We start from the raw sequence: 17,200 nt of genomic DNA, 5'->3' as shown, positions 1-17,200 counted from the left end.
TGGTAGCCACACCCCCCTTTGATGGGTTTTAAGGGTTGATAGGCTTCCTCCGGACTAGCACATGGGCCAGGGCCGGGCTTCCTCCTCCGGTCTGACTTGGCTGGCGCCGGGCCGCTTCCTCCTGCACACAGATTTTTATTGTTGCATATTAAAGAAAATCGCAGACATCTTACACTTTACCTTGCTTTCAAAAGGGACATCTCACCATATTTGCCACACCTTCCCCATATTGATTCGCCAGCATACCATTTGAAAATAATGTACATGTCAGTCGGGGAAATGGTGCTATACCTCTGGTGCTTTTCCTAGTTAGAACAAAGCAGCTAAACTCCTGAGACAAGTGCACTTACTGCTGTGGGCCCTTGGAGTGTGGGCATTTTCTCCTGCACCGCCATGGAGATCTTCATGCCCTTTGTTACCTGAACTGTAGCAGCTGCCTTCAGCTTCCCAGCTCCTCCGTATCTTCTCTAATCTGGCTCCACACTACAGCCAGAGTCATGCCTTTAGAACATAGTCCATATCTGTTGGTCTGTCTGGTCCCCTCCTTATATTGCATTTAGAGTATAGCACAACCTGAACTTCTTAACACTGTGACTTCTTAACAACATACAACATGACCTGGCTCCTGCTTAGCCCTCCAACCTTATTTTCTGTAATTCTTTCCCTTCTCTCAAAGAGAGGCAGGTAGACCTGCTGTTTCTTGAACGTACAGAGCTCTTTCCTTTCCCAGGGTCTTTGCACCTGCTTTCTTCTACCCCAACCTGTGCTACTTCCACGTTCAGATAGATTTTAGTGTACATCTTGGTTATTTAGATGAGCTTTCCATAACATATTTAAGTACACTGCCTGTTTTCTCCCTTTCACAGCAGCCTGTCTTGATATTTTCATGAATCTTCTTCAATATGTAAATACATATTTAGTGTGTAAGTGACTGTCTCCCTCCCAATCCTGCTCTGCCTTGAGCTCTGCAATGGCAGAGACCATCAGACACCAGTACCTAGCACACAGGTGGTGGCAGGTGAACAGGGAAAGACACAAGGCCTCATTCAGGCTGATTGTAAAGGGGACTATTTTTATAGGATTTGTATTATTTGTCAATCACAGTATTTTATTTGCGTGTGTTTAAATTTATCTAAATTATTCTCATTTGAATTACATAGTGCGATCAGTCATTTCATATGATCTTGGGATCAGGCTTAACCTGAAAATTCAAATGGGTAACATTAAAGTTGAAGGTACAATAAAATATTTTGGATATTCCATGTGTCTATAATAGAACAATGTGGTTTTAGTATTTTCATCCTTATTTTCTTCTTTTCACAGACTGAGACAACACTTGGACTCAGTTCATATCAACAGAAAAGGTAAGACTTGTGTATTTAGTAAGGTATTAAGGTATTCGTTCTTTCTGGGGGATTCCTCCAGTTCTCCCCTTCATTTTTTCGTCCTACTTTTGGTGTACAGGGAATAGCAAATTAAAAATCACATTATATTATGATTTCTAAGTATTGGATATGGAAAAAACAAGTTTAAATCTGAATTTACATGTGATACAATTGTGTGGCATACCTCCTGTGATAACTTCTGTTACTGTAGCCAGTATCTGAGGCAATCAACTTGTAGAGAGAAAAGATCTGCTGGACTCCTGGTTGTGGGTGTTTGAGTCCATGATTGGTTGGCTCTGTGCCTTGGGCCAGTGGCAAGGTGTGCACCATGGCAGGAGTGCATGGGAGCAAAGAGACAGGGAGAGGGCTGAGGCCCCACAAACGTCCCCAGTGACCTGAAGACCATCTGTCAGGTCCCATCTCTTAGGGGTTTTACCACCTCCCAGTGGTGCCTCCCTGGGGACACATAGGCCTTTTGGGAACATTCCAAACTATCCCTGCCTTTTATGGACTAACCATTGCTACTTTCACTTAGCAGGGGCTTCCTTCAGACCCCTGGAGGAGAAGCTCGGAGCTAGAGACCCAATCTTGTGACTCAAAGAAGCCCCTTTTAAACATGGCCCCTGTGATAGCAGGGTCTGTCTTACCTCAGGTATTAGGAAAAGACATTCATGCATGTGAATTTGAAGATAACTTTCCCACCTCCCTACCCCCAAATTTTTTGGTACCTTTTTACATCCCTTTGAAAAGGGATAAAAGGAAGATGCTGACCTGATTCCCCTTCCATATACAGTGACAGCCTGCTGCTGGTGCCGAGGGGACGGGGAGCTTTCTTTGAGTTAGGTAACCGGTCCCTCCAGCAGCCCTTTCATGGGCACTCCAGCTGTTACTGATCATTTCCCCAGGGAGTCACAGATTTAAAGAAGTTTAACTTAGAAGACTCAGCATAATGGCATAGTTGCAGTTCCTGTTGGCCGGGAACAACGGGCCAAGTCCCCAGTACCTGTCATAGTGAGTGCCCTTGAGTAACAGTTGGAATGCTGACAGCACTATCAGTGGCTTCTCAGATATGGAGCCAATTTCAGGTTTAATTATTATTATTTTACAGCATGTGTTTTTAGGAAGTTTTACTCCATCAGCATATTTATTCTTGAGATGAGAACAAAGAAATTTAAGAATTATCAACAAATTATCTGATGAAATCAGGCACTTAACTGTCAAAGTGGTTGAGGCCACACAGGATGCCCCTGCCCTTGCTGTCTACTGTAGTTGCATTTTCCATCCAGCAACAGCAGCGAAGAATTTCCCTTCACAGGCCTTGGTGCTTCACCAGCCTATGTGAGTGTCCTTCACCAGCCTATGTGAGTGTCCTTCAAGCAGCAGAATGCAGGGTGCATCAATGAAGAATGCTGTTTGGAGAGAGTGTCAAATATTCAGATTGCAAGTAAGACAGTCAGCATTCAGAAATAATGAAAACCCTTCAGTAGTCACTGTTTCAGTTCTTTTCACCCATCTCTGCAACAACATGGCCCCTTTCCTCTTGTTCTGTCTGCCCTTCTCTCTGTTGCAGGTGCCCTGGTGGGGCCTGCCCGCCTGTGAACCTTGCCCAGATATTTTTGGCACTAGGGTGTATTATCACCAAATCATTGTGCGTCTAGTCTGATGACTCTTTTTTTGGACCATCTAACAACTCAAGAGCTCAACACATCTAGAGCCAACGTCTAGAGAGAAAAGCGCACCTCTTGTTTTATACTTCTTCTTTGATCCTTTATTCTAACAGGAAATTAGCTATAGAATCAAGAAGATTTACATTAATGAAGATTATGTTATTCACCCATGGTCAAAGTCTGGGTCAGGTATTTCCCCAGTATAATAAGGAGTTTGCCTCAAGTTTTACTTATCTGCTGTCTCCAACTGTCTACCAAACTGCCCCTAAGCTAAGTGGTATAAAGTCGGGGACTCAAATGGGGTCGGCCAAGACAGTTTATCTCTGCGTCATGAAGATCTGGGGCCTTGGCTGGGCAAGCTCCGCACCTGGGAATGACTCAGTAATGAGGCTGGAGGCCTGGTTACTCACGTTGCTGCTGGATTATTATCCGGGACTCAGAGAGACGGTTGTCACCTGAAGTACCTCTGTGTGGTCTATTCATGTAGATTAGTTTGGGCTTCCTGTCAGCATGGTAGCTGGATTCTAAGAGTGAATGTTCCAGAAAGAACCAGTGGAAGCTATTGCCTTTTGTGGCATATCTCAGAAGCTGTATAATGTTACTTCTGTCATATGCCGTTGGTTGGCCAGTAATGTCAGCTTGCAAGGGTTCAAGTCAGGCCTTCATAGGAGAGAGGCTACGGAGGGACATACGGACACACACATAGCTCTCTGAGGTCTCTTCTTATAAGGGCACTCCCCATCAAAAAGACCTCACCCTCATGACCTCATCTGAATCTAATCACCTCTCAAAGGCCCTGTCTCCAAATACCATCACCGTGGGGGTGCTAAGGTAACAAAAGGCGTTCAACATATGACTTTTGGAGGGATACAGTTCTTTCCACAGCAGCATGTGAGTCCAAATTCAGATTTTTTTTTTTCTTGTCTCTATCAACCAACTAAAAACCAAAGCATTATGTTTAGGATTACTCTTAGTAGGTCATTTTAAAATACCTGGGATAGTATCCACATTCACCGGGCGCAGGATAATCAGAATGTAGCTTTTACACTGGACAAGTTTAGCCAGTTCCTTTTCCATGTGGCACAGTGCTGTACAATCTAAACCCTGCCAGAGCTCTCATGTAAATAATGATTTAATGAAAATGTATACGTAAAATAGAACATGAAATTAAAATATCAACATGAAATATGTCTAATTGTGTAACAACAGGCATTGTAAGCTTTATTTATTTTTTATTTTTTAGTTCAAAAATAAGGTATTCTTTGGAAGTGTCAGAGTTTGGACTTGGGTTTGAACATTTGACTAAGATGAAGTCTGCATACAGTCAGGGATAATTCAAATTATGGAGACCCTAACAGATCATCTTGTTCAATCCCTTTATTAGACAAAATCAGGAGCCGAGACTCTGAGAAGCAAGAGATACGCTCAAGTTAGAGAGGCCAAGTTGTCATGAGAACGATGCCTTCTGCTTGACAGTCCTCTGTTTAGTTTCTTGTTGATGTGGAACCTTCCAGTGCTCACTGTGTTTCCTCTCCTAGCCAGTGTTTGGAAAGAGGGACATAGCAGCAGTAGGAATTGGGGGGGAAGGCTCTGAAGGAGACGGAGAAAGGCCCTTGAAGTGTGGAAGGAGTCATCATGATTGAGAGCAGTGATAGGGCAGCGTGGGAGAGGCGAGGTGCACACAGCCTGCTTTCCAGTGCAGGAAGGGTCGCTCACACGCTGGGGTTACAGATGTCCCCCTCTTCAGGGGGCTTAGAGAATAGTGGAGGTGGCACTTCCAACGTGGTCATAGAGCATGCAATGAGAAAGTGACAAAGTGCAGCCCACTTAGTGAAAGAAGGAACGCGACCCATTTGAAGACACCATTTCCCTGGTCTGATGCTGTAGTCTGGAGGGTTAGCTGGGGAGGTGGGCGCTGCACCTGCACATGCTCAGTGTTGTTGTCCAGTCACAGCAGAGGGCAAGGCTGGCCTCTTCGCTTCTGGACCAGACTCTTCTGCTCGTCTTCTTCCAGAGCACACCAGCGTGGCAGAGGTGCTGAGGTGGATGTTTTGGCTTTTTGACCTCTGTTGTTTCTGCGCCCGACTCCCACTTCCCGTGTCCCCAGTTGTCTAGTCCATGTGCTGCACCCCTGGTGTTCCCAGTAAGGCAGGTTCAGCCCCATCCTGTCCCATATGAGTCACAGCTCTCATTCTTAACCTGCCCCATGGGATCTGTATCATGAAAAGCGTGGCTGACAGATGACCCCTAGGTAAAAGTAGATTGAATGGACGGCAGCGATGCCAGGCTCCCTACCCTTTGTTAACATCGCCGTCAGCTCTGCAGGTAAGCCTGGCTTCAAGAGCCTCCAGGACACTCTACAAAGGAAAGACCTGCTGCTTTCGCAAGCTCAGAACACAGTAGTAAAAACCATGAATAACAGAAATATTCCAGGGTGTTTGGTTTGGTTTGTTTGTTTTTTTGTGCTTCTCTCTTTTGAATCATCCTTTCTAATTAAAAAAAAAAAAAAAGAATAGGTTTATCAACTACATGAAAATTTTGTTTTAAAAGATGCTGGCTGGCTGCATGATATAGTGGTGGAGGATGTGTATATAACACTCTCTGTTTTTGAGTTAAATGCCAAAATACTATAATAGGTACTAGTACTAACGTAATTTTTTGTCACATGAGGCCACCCTTTAAGGACAGTCTCTTTTAGGGGTAGGAAAGGCAACAAGGTTTGAATCCAGGGACACTTTACACCCCCAGCCTTAAAAAAAAAAAAAAATTGAGACAGGGTCTTGCCAAATTGCTACGGTTGGCATTGAATTTGAAATCCTCCTGCCTCAGCCTCCCAAGTTGCTGGGATAACAGGCTTGTGCCACCATGCCCAGCTATGGATGAGCTTTTTTAAAGGTTGTGGAACCCTTGGTGGGAGATTAGGAATCACAACACCCAAGTTTTCTGTTCGTCAGCTCTGTGGCCTTGAGAAAAAGCACGCACATGTATGTGTGTGTGTGTACATGTATACACAAGTAGTCAGTACTCTCAAAAACCACGTTTTTCTAATCTTTACATTTTCTAGTTTCTCTCATAACTTGGAAAATAAGCCAGAAATCATGGGTTGGAGAATACTTTTCAAGTTATAGTGGCTAAGGTTTCCTTTAACTTAACTTGGTAATTTGCTTATTATTGAATGCAGCCCTTTCTATTGTCTACAATCAAGCATCTAAAAGATTGTACTTGGATCCAAAATTTGGCCTTACCTTTCTTAATGGCAGATAAAATCTGCTAACAGTTGCAGTTTGACTATTGTGCTTTAAATTTTGTGGAAAAGTTCAAGTTTAAGATTTCATTTGCATTTATACTTTGATTTGTTTTCTTGCTCTGGAGCTTTTAGTGCATATGTGGAAAGAGGGTACTACTTTGCATAAATTTGAAGACTACAGTAAGTTGATATTAGGTATGACAACTTAGGAAAAGTGAATTTAAGGAAAGAAATGGGTTGCTTTGTATTCTGTTATGCTATTGGTAAGCTCCTTTGAGTAGGTGAGTTGACCTCACTTATTTTCCAAAAGCAACAAAGTACTCTCACCTTAAAAATGAGCATGTCAGAGTAGGTGGTTCTGGACTCACGGTATGAGTGAAACCAGAGTTTCCCTGCTTCTGCAGGCAGTTGGAGCCTGCGTATAACCTGCAGCCCCTACAGCCTGGAAAGCCCAGTTTAATGTTAGCTAATCAAGGCAGCAGATGCCTGCCAGGCTTGGCTCCAAGGGTCCAGCAGGCAGAGCCAGAGATTGGCAGTGCTGTGACTCTTCATGGCATGCTCTGCCCTCCAGGGTGGCAGCAGACCCCAGCAGCTCACCGCCAATTTCTTCTTTCTGGGTTCTTGTCTTGCAAATTTGACGAATGAAACCCACAGATGAGGAAGAGTGAGTGTCCAGTAGCAGGGTTCGTTCAAGTTGGAAAAGATAACCAAACTCTTGCAGGGCAAGAGGGGACTAGACAGGGGTGCTCCCTGCGTGTGCTAGTCTAGGGTGTTACAGGGCTCTTGGGTCAGCACTGTTAATCCACATTTATGCTCCTCAGGTTTGGGGAAGTACCAGTGTTTTGGGCCCTGCAGTCTCCTTTCAGGTCTGTCCCACTTCAGTTTTGCCTCTGCTCATGGGGAAGCTGGCAGTTGAGGCTGTCAGATCATGGATGCTTGGGGACAGGGGCTGTGGTGGTGTGTGGCACAGGCGTGCACATTGGGCTGGGGCCTGGCTGCTGGGGTGTGTCAGGTCAGCACCTGTCCCTGGCTCCCTTCTCTCGCTGTGCCTCAGGCCTGCCACTCCAGGTGGCCAAGACCTGTGCTTGCCAGCCGCGTTGTAACGTGCTCTGGCCGCAGTTCCACCACTCCACAGCCTCTTCTGTGCAGTAGGCTACTGGGGAGCCCTGTTGTGAGGTGGGAACTTCTCTCCATCGGGTCACCTATCAATGGCCAGAAGGGGTGAAAACACAGTCTGGATATTGTTCAGAGGACTTAAAATGAATGTAGAACTATTCACCAAAGCTGCTTAGACCTGGTATGAATGGTGGAAAACCACGGCCTTCAAGCTAGGGACTGTTGTGGCCTCCCCTTGGCTCTGCTTTAGTAGGGTGGCAACTGGGAAGGGGTTCCCATCCCCTCCAGCTCCACAGTGCAAGAACCTCCAGGTGGGTTTGACAGATGTCAGTGTCCACAGCCTCTGTGCTGCAGGGCTTATCCTGAATCACTGGTGGCAGCAAGGTGATCCCTGTTCACCTTTTCTCTGAGTTCTTTGATTTAAAAGGAAAACATGAACGTATGAAAGGAAGTGGATGATAGAAAAAGAAATAAATGAAAGCTCCATAGTTGAAAAATATGGTTTCTGGAATAAAAATGCCACTGGGTAGAATTAACAGCAGCTTAGACATTACAAAAGAAGGCCCAGTGAATTAGAGGACAGAGTAACAGGTAATCCATATGAAACACGGGGAGGAAGATGACCAGAAAAAGAACAAGCAAGCCCCTGTGCAGCAGTGAACAATCCAACGTGTGACACAGTTCTCAGGGTTGAGGGGACTGTCACAGAGCCCCAGTAAATCCAAAGCAAGAGTAACACAAAAGAAGCCACACCAGGATTCCAATTCCTGAAAGGCAGTGGTAGAAAAGCACCTGGGAAGAAAGCCACAGAAGTAGTACCAAAAATAAGACAAATGCTGGCTGCTCTTCACCAAGAACCAGCGAACTGGAGACGAGTGAGGGCATCTCTAACGTACCACAAGGAGAGATTGCCAGCCTAGAGCACCGCGTCCAGCAGACGGGTCTTTCAAAAGTGGAGACAGTTCCAGAGAAAGCTAAGAGAACTTGTAATTAAAGGACTGGCTGGAGGTAATTAAGTCATTGTAGGTGAGAAGACGGATCCAGCAAGCACAGAGACCACCACCGAGGCAAGTGCATGGATAAACATAGAAGGAATTCTTCCTGATTAAAAATTTTAAACAACAGACTTTTAAAAACAAACAATTCTGGCATTCTATAAACTGTCTATAAACATTCTATAAACTGCAGAACAGCATGCGTGTGTGGCAGTCATGCAGTTACTGCAAAGGACTGGAGAAGGGGATGGAGACCCGGAAGGTTCTGATGTGACATGAAGTGCTGTGATGTTATTTTTTGATAGTGGTAATGCAAAATAAACCTAGAAGAAACATTAAGACCATAAAAAAGAAGAAAGAGCTAATAAACTAATCTTAGAAGAAGACAAAAGGAATAAAGTACAGATGGGAAAAATAGAAAACAATAATGGCAGCATGGTAGACAGAAACCCAAGTGAATCAAAAATTGCAGTAAGCAATTGTTTCCAGCACACATTGTGGACTGTGCATACTGCAAGATCAGGTTTATGCTGTGTTCAAGAATATAAGCTTCTTAAAATTTTTTATTTAATTTTTTACCTTTTGTTTTGAGAAAAGTTTAAGAGGAAAGATGCAAAAATAGTGTGGAGAATTCCCATATTTTCTTGACTCGGATTCCCAATTACCAGTATCATCCATCCCTTTCCAACCCCTTCCCCTCCAGCCCTTCTGTGCCTTTCTTTATATACATAGGTTTTGTGTAATTATTCCTTTTTGTGGCATGGGGTATCAGGAATTGAACCCAGGGGCACTTGACCGCTGAGCCACATCCCCAGTCCTATTTTGTATTTTATTTAGAGACAGGGTCTCACTGAGTTGCTATTGTTCGACTCAGACTGCATTTTGAGCAAGAATATTACTAAGGTCTGTGTCCCCAGGGCATCTCAGAAAGCACATACTACTTGTTCATTTTTCTTTTGTAACTTCTCTAAGTGTCTATCTTGCAGAGAAATACTTTGAGACCATGTAAATATCCTGTTTTGCTTGAAACACTCAGTAGTTTGTCTATTGGTGATTCTTGCCTGAAATAGTTCTTACTGGGGTGATTTTTTTCAAAGTCCCTCATTACTTCAGTATTTATTAGTTGACATTCTAATGCAAGTAAGTTGTGAGGTAAAGGTTAAAGTTCATTTTTTATCTGGTTATTTTACGGTCATCTGCAGTGTAACTGAAAAATCATATGTGCTTGGGTCTGCTCCATGTCATTTGTACGTTTATCGTTCACTGAACGCGTCCTTACTTTCTGGCACTTAAAGATATTCCAGGCTTATCTTGGAATTTTCCTGCCCCAGCCCTGGAATAACCCTTTTCTTTCTTTCTTCCCCTCCCCTTCTTTTTGGTACCAGGGATTGAACCCAGGGGAGCTCAACCACAGAGCCACATCCCCAGCTCTTTTTTATATTTTATTTAGAGACAGGGTCTCACTGAGTTATTAAGGCCTTGCTAAGTTGCTGAAGCTGGCTTTGAACTTGTGATCCTCTTCCCTCAGCCTCCCGAGTTGCTGGGATTACAGGCTTGCACCACTATACCTGGCAAATAACCCTTTTTTTCTAAGACATGTGCTTCGTTAGTGGAGGATAATATTTAGAAGCTGAGATCTGCGTGCCACGTGTACTTATTGCTGTTGGGGTGTCATTGTCCCAGGCCCTCTTAGAAAAAGAAAAAGAAGCTGGGTGCGGTGGCAGACACCTTTAATCCCAGAGACTCTAGAGGCTGAGGCAGGAAGATCACAAGTTCAAGCCCAGCCTTAGCTATTTAGTGAGGCATTAAGCAATTAAGTGAGACCCTATGTCAAAATTAAACGGCCTGAGGATATAGTTAGTGGTAAAGTGCCCCTGGATTCAGTCCCAGTACCAGTAAATCAGTAGAAAAAAATCTTTTCAGGAAGGTGTATAAATATATATACAATATATATTGACACATCTATTTGTGTCTAAAACCATGAGTTGTTACTGATGCCTCCAGTTTTAATACAGAACCACAGTGTTCTCTTCTGCCCTTTTCTGTTCTGTCCATTCTCCGACAGTGAGAAATCCAGCTCCATTATCTATAGTCGTATGTACCAATTTGCTCAATCCTAAACTATAGTAAGTTTTAGCATTGTTAACCTGTACCACCATGAAAAACAGACCTACCAATTAGAATACAGAATTTATTTAGAGCATTATTATTATTATTATTTTTAGTGAGTGTATGTTGTCAGAATACTATATTTCAGATTTACATGGGTCGTAACCTTCTTCACCTTTCTTTCCTGGCATCTCCTTTCTCTCCATCCTTCCTCCACCCCACCCCCCACAACTTCATTATGGTTATGAACATTTCAAATTAAATTTGGTTCATTTATTTGTAGTGTATACTCAAGGTTTTATCCCCCATTTAAAAAAATTGTGCCATCATTTATTCCCCCATTGATTCTTTTTTTTAATATTTTGTTTTAGTTGTAGTTGGACATAATACCTTTATTTTTATTTTTATGTGGTGCTGAGGATCGAACCCAGCGCCCCATGCGTGCTAGGCAAGTGCTTTACCTCTGAGCCACAACCCCAGCACACCCCATTTTTTCTTTATGTGAACAATTTGCTTTTTTCCAGTATTTTGTAATTATAGTGCTTCAAATAATAACTTAAGGTTACCTTCCTACAACCCATATTAACACAGGCATAAATTGTATTGTTGAACATGTGTGTTTAGAAGTGGCCAACAACATAGAAAGATGCTTAACATCACTAATCATTAGGGAAAAATGAAGATTAAAATACAACCATACCTCACTTTACAACTCTTGGAGTGATTTATCAATAATACAGAAGTGCCACTTGTCCACAACTGTTGATAAGGAAAGGAACATTGGTTTGCTATTACTATTATGTAAAACAATGAAAGTTCCACAAAAAATTAAGGATAGCCAGGCATAGTGGCGCATGCTTATAATCCCAGTGACTGGGGAGGCTAAGGTAGGAGGATCATAAGATTTGAGGCCAACTTCAGCAACTTAGCAAGACCCTATCTCAAAAAGGCCCTGGGATGTGGCTCAGTAGAAAAGTACCCCTATCTGGTTCAATCCCCAGCACCACCCCCCAAAAAAAATTAAAAATAGAACTACTATGTCATCAGCAGTTCCACTATTCCATGTACATTCAGAGGAAATGAAATTAGTATATCAAAGAGTCACCTCACTTCTGTTGCAGCATTTTCACAATAGCTGAGAAATGGACACAAACTAAATGACCATCAGTGGACAAATGGATTAAAAAAATGGGCTGTACATACAGAGTGAAATACTATTAAGCTTTAAAAAATAAGGAAGTCCTGTCATTTTCAGTAACACAGAGGAACATTGGAGACTATAATGTTAAGTGAAATAAGCAGCCAAACACAAAGGACACCACACAGCCTCACTTGCATGTGGGCTACAGGGCAGAATTGTGGTTACCTGTGGCAGGGTGGGGTACAGGCAGATGGCTAATGGATACGAGATTTTGGTTAGAGGAGAGGAACAAATTCAAGAGATATAACAGCACACTGGCTGTTATATACTGGAAAATTGCTGAGTAGATTTAAATGTGTTCTTGTTCTTTAAATAATATAATCCTGAGAGATATTAATATGTTAATTAAGTATAGTCATTCCACAGTGTACGCATACTTCAAAATATATTACTTACCATAAATATATATGATTTTTGTCAAATAGTTTCTGTACATTTAGGGTAAATTTCTAAAAGTAGAATTGGTGAGTTGAAAGTAAGTGCCGATGTAGTTTGTTAGGTATTGACAAATTCTCTTTCAAAAATGTGCCAATTTGCATACCCTATGTCACTGAATAAGAGTGCCACTTGTCCACAGCCTTTCCTACGGAATGTGTTAAATGTGTTATCGTTTTTAACTTTTCCAGTCTGATAGGTGAGAAATTCTGTCACCACATAGTTTTTCTTTTCTAATCGTGGGTCTACACTGACTTTAGAGCCGTCCCTCTCTTTTGATGTTGTCTGTTCTACCTGTTTTTAGTAAGGCTTTTGTTCTTACCTTTTAAGGGCTCTTTAGAGTTATCAGTCGGTATTGCAAACATCTGTTGGTCAATAGTCTTTGATTTTGAAGAAATGCAGTTTCGGTGTAAGGACACAGGTAGGTTAAGTATAGAAGATAGCACTGAGGGACAGGTTGGCACCAATCCTGGGGTGACTGGGTACTTTCCAAGTAGACTGCAGGTCAGAGAATGTTGTCAGAAGAGGGGGACACTTTATGATTACAAAAGAGACAATGTAACAGGAAGATATAACAGTGCCGAATCTAGAGAAGCCCAATATTGGGTCTTGTATGTGAAGTATGTAAAGAAAAAAATGAACAGATTTAAAGGAGAAAATAGGCAAATCCCCTGTTATAGTGGGAGATTTCAACACTCATCTGTCAGTAACTGATAGAAAATCAGTAATGGTGTCGATTGAAATAGCACTGTGAACTTACTTGGCCCAATGGATATTAAATAGTATACCCCAAACAGCAGGTTTTATAGGTTATGTCCTCTGATCACAACAGTGAATAAATTAGAAATCAATAACAAAGGAAATCCAGATTTTTTAAAATTGGAAATTAAGCCAGAAACTTTTAAATATATAGTAAAAGAAATCAAAGGGAAATTGGGAAGCACTTTGAAAATAAAAAATAAGATATATCTTAGTCAGCTGGCTGGATGGCCTTACCAAGTACCATAGACTGAGGCTTAAACCACAGATGTTATTTTCTCACAAGTTGAAGCTGAAAGGCAGATCAGCATGCCAGCTTTGTCTGTCTCCAGTGACAGCCCTTCTTCTTGGCTTGTAGGCAGTGGCCACTTTGCTGTGTCCTCATATGTCCTTTTTGTGCATGTGTACAAATGTCCCTTTGTGGAATGACACTGATCCTGCCATATCAGAATTCCTGCCCTGATGTCCCCTGAATTACCTCCCTACAGACCCTCTTAGAGGCAATCACTGAAGGCAGGGCTTCAACATGTAAAGAGGGGGTACATAATTCAATCCACCAAACAGCATATCACGTTTTCCCAAATCTAGCCAGTGTTACTTAGGTGGAAATTTTTAGCCTGTTTCAGACAAGCAGAAAAAATTTAAAAGCATTTCTAATATAGAAAAAGAATATCAACTTAACCTCAAACTGAACAGCAAGAAGAAAATAAAAGACATATTTGAAATCAGTTAAATAGAAAATGGAGAAATGAGAACAATGTAAATAAAAACTGATTGTCTTCAGCAAATGATGCAGTGAATAAACTTCAAGATTGGTTAAGAAAATGGAGAGGAAACACAGAAAATCATTAATGAAAGGGATATCACACCAGTCTTAACAGACATTCAAATAATCAGAAAAATTACAAACCACTTTATTCTAGTAAATTTGGCAACAAGAAAAGTGGACACATTGCTTCAAAGATACAAATTACCAAAACTAACCAAGGGATAGTTAGAAAATTTGAATTTTCCTGTGTGCTTTAGAGATATAGCACTCATAGCTTGGAATCTTTCCATAAAACTGCAGGCCCACGTGGCTCCCCTGGCCAGTCCTACCAGACACTGAGCAGAGCAACAGTACAGTGCAGTCCAGCACAAGCCACTCCAAAAGAGGGAGGGGGAAGGTGTCTTCCCAGCCATGTTAGCAGGTGACCATTGCAAGAAAAGCATATTGACCAAATCTCTTATGAGCGTATGTCCAGAAATCCTGAACAGAATGCTAGCCAACTGAATCTAGAAATACCCAGAAGGGGTAATACATCATGACCAAAAGAGGTTTATCCTGGGAACACAAGATCAAATCACATTTGAAAGTCAAATCAGCCCAGTTTTCCCCTGATAACCAAAACAAAGGGGAAATGCTACATAATTATTTGAATAGATGTAGAAGAAAAATTATGAAAAAATTCAACATTTATTCATACTTAAAATGCTCTGCAGACTAAGCATAGAAAAGATTTTCCCAACATGTTAAAGAGCATCTGTAGGAGAAGGAGAGCTAGCGTGTACTTAATGGGGACAACTGAGTACTGCATTTATAATAAGTACGAGAGTCAAAAGTGTTATAGAAAAATGCCATTTACAGTAACATCAAAAACCATTACATACTCTGGGATAAACTTATTAGCAAAACAATTTTGAGATATATACCCTAAGAACTACATGATGTTACTTGGTGTAATTAAGGGAGTTCTAGATATTTTGAGAGATTTTATGTTCATGGATTGGAAAAATTGTTAAGGTGACTATTCTTCCCAGATGAATTTTAGATGAAATGCAGTTCTGAATAAATGCTAATGGATAATTTTGTGGAAATTGACAAGCCGACTTTAAAATTTGTATGGAAATGTTAAGCCCCTAGAATAGCTTGAACAAGTATTGAAAAGAATAAGTTGAGGATCTTGAGTTTTTTTAATATTTATTTTTTAGTCATAGTTGGATACGATACCTTTATTTTATTTATTTTTTATGTGGTGCTGAAGATCGAACCCAGGGCCTTGCACATGCTAGGCAAGTTCTACCATGAGCCAAAACCCCAGCCCCTAAATTGAGGATCTTAAACCACCTATTTTGAAGACCTAGTTCAAAATTTTTTGACAAAATATGCCTAGGTCTTTCAGTGGTACAGTTAGGTCTAGCATGATCTGTAAAAAGACCCTATTAGAAACAGCAAAACAAAAACTGAACTCTAACCCTAACTCACGCCATGTCCCCAAATTAACTTAAAATAAAATGGGCAATAATACACCTATATGCAGAAGCTGAAGGTATAAAACTTTTTCAAAATACAATGTAAGTCTTTTGGTAGAATGATTTACAACCTGGGCAAACTTAAGACACCAAAAGCACATGACATTCAAGAAAAAAATGACAATTGGATTTTATCAAAATTAAAAGCTTGTACTCTTAAAGACCATTAATAATAGAAAAAGATAAGCCAGGGATTGGGAGAAAATGTGCACAGTACCAGTCCAAAAAAATGCATATCTAGGACAGGCATAACTCTTACATCTTAATGAGGCGAACATCCCAGTTTTTAAACTTTGAACATATATCTGTCTTTTTAAAAAAAGATACCTAATTTGGCCTGGGGTGTAGCTCAGTATTAAGGTCACTTGCCTAACATCTGTGAGGCTCAGCACACCTTTCAGTCCCCAGCACTGCAAAAGAAAAGAAAGAAAGAAAAAAACACTCCCAGGTATCTAATTGAACAATAGATATATTTTTAAATGAATGAAAAGCTATTCAACATTATTAGTCGTTGGGGGAAATGAAAGCTACAGTGTATTTATAGGATAATATATATTAGACAGGAGAAGTCCTGTTCACTTCTCTTGTAAGTCACTGTTTATTTAGCTGACTCTAATAAAAACAGTATTTGGAACTACTTGAAACTCTTGGTGACTTTGGAAATTATTCTTGTTAATCCCCTCACCACCACAGATTGAGGCTGCTATGCTTGTTTGTACATCAACATGCAAAGTAGTCGTTCCCAAATATGAGCTCCTGCTTATGAAGCAGGTTTTCAGCTCAATGCTGGATGTAAGGAGTCAGATTCTGTGGGCGGGGCCCTAATCTGCATTTCCACAAGCATTCTAGGTGTTTTAGATTCAGGTATACCACAAACCATTCTTTAAGAAATACTGGGCTGAAGAGTGCCTTTTGTATAGGTAGTAGCTGATCCCAGGAAAACACTTTGGATTTCCTAGCTTACAAAAACACCTGATGCTCCTAGAAAGTCCTCTGTTTCTTTTGGGAGTTGCCTGCTTAACTTTGACCTGACAGTTCACCAAGCAGCATGGACTATTTCCCACAGGATTTTATCTATCTCCACAGTTGCTTCCTAGCTCAAAGTCAGAAAATAGTCTTCATTCATTTCCTTATTCCCAAATAGTATTTTAGCAAAAAAAATTAAAAACAATATGAGATTTCAGAATACATAATCACTGCAGAAAGCATAACAGCATGCATTGTGCCCTTATAATGTCTTGAATCAGTGGAGGGTGTCCTTTCCATCTTCTTCCCTGGTTTATTTTCAACGTTACTTACTTGCAAACATTTGCTTTCTGTTACTCAAGCACTAAGCCATGTCATGCTTTATCTAAGCACAGCAGCGCCTGCTCCATCAGCTGTAGATACGTGACAGCTATGTTATTGCAGTTTGGGTTTTGTTAAACAAGATTATGCCTGTGTCAGCTTCTGTTGACCCACTTAAATATTAAACTGTTCTTTAGATTTGGATCTGCTATTGTTCTGAAATATGCATTTATTTATGAGGTTCATCTTTTATGCATTGTATCCTCTTTCTTAAAGTCTGTGAGCATTCTGAAAATATCAGAGTAAAAATTGATGGGCACCACTTCTTTGGAGTATTTTATGGGAAAACTTAGCACAAAGCATAAAAAAGAAAAGCAAAATCTAAGAACCTGAAAGGAAGTAGAATTGTCCTTCCTTACAGATTATTTGTCTCCAGGGACAGTACATATAGCAAGAGTGGAGTAATGTTAAAGGAATCTAGACAGACTGTTAAAACAGACTGGCCAGTGTGACTGATGGTAAGGTCAGTACATGAACATCAGTAACTTCATGCACACAGTAGTTGTGTATATCCACTTGCCTACTTGACAACACCGTCTAGATACGCCATCTCAAATTAAATGTCTGAAACATTTAAATACCTTTGAACTTCCTCCCGTCTACCCATCTGTTTCCCAGCCCTTCCTCCCATGTCACAACTTTTTGCC

At 41.2% G+C, this 17,200-nt stretch overlaps 1 protein-coding gene across 2 annotated transcripts in view; it reads left to right on the top strand.

Annotated features, from left to right (window-relative positions):
- The window catches only part of Tmem131 (transmembrane protein 131), a 168,557-nt gene that overhangs the window by 64,188 nt on the left and 87,169 nt on the right, over positions 1-17,200 (top strand). For both annotated transcript variants that reach the window (XM_076833104.1, XM_076833102.1), the window contains exon 3: positions 1,324-1,364. In XM_076833104.1, the coding sequence (XP_076689219.1) occupies positions 1,324-1,364 (41 nt within the window). The remainder of the gene's footprint in view (positions 1-1,323; positions 1,365-17,200) is intronic.

Source organism: Callospermophilus lateralis, chromosome 14 (assembly GCF_048772815.1).
Source record: "Callospermophilus lateralis isolate mCalLat2 chromosome 14, mCalLat2.hap1, whole genome shotgun sequence".
Classification (NCBI taxonomy): Eukaryota; Metazoa; Chordata; class Mammalia; order Rodentia; family Sciuridae; genus Callospermophilus; species Callospermophilus lateralis.
The sequence above is the reverse complement of the archived record's forward strand: the minus strand, read 5'-3'. Positions and strand labels throughout refer to the sequence as shown.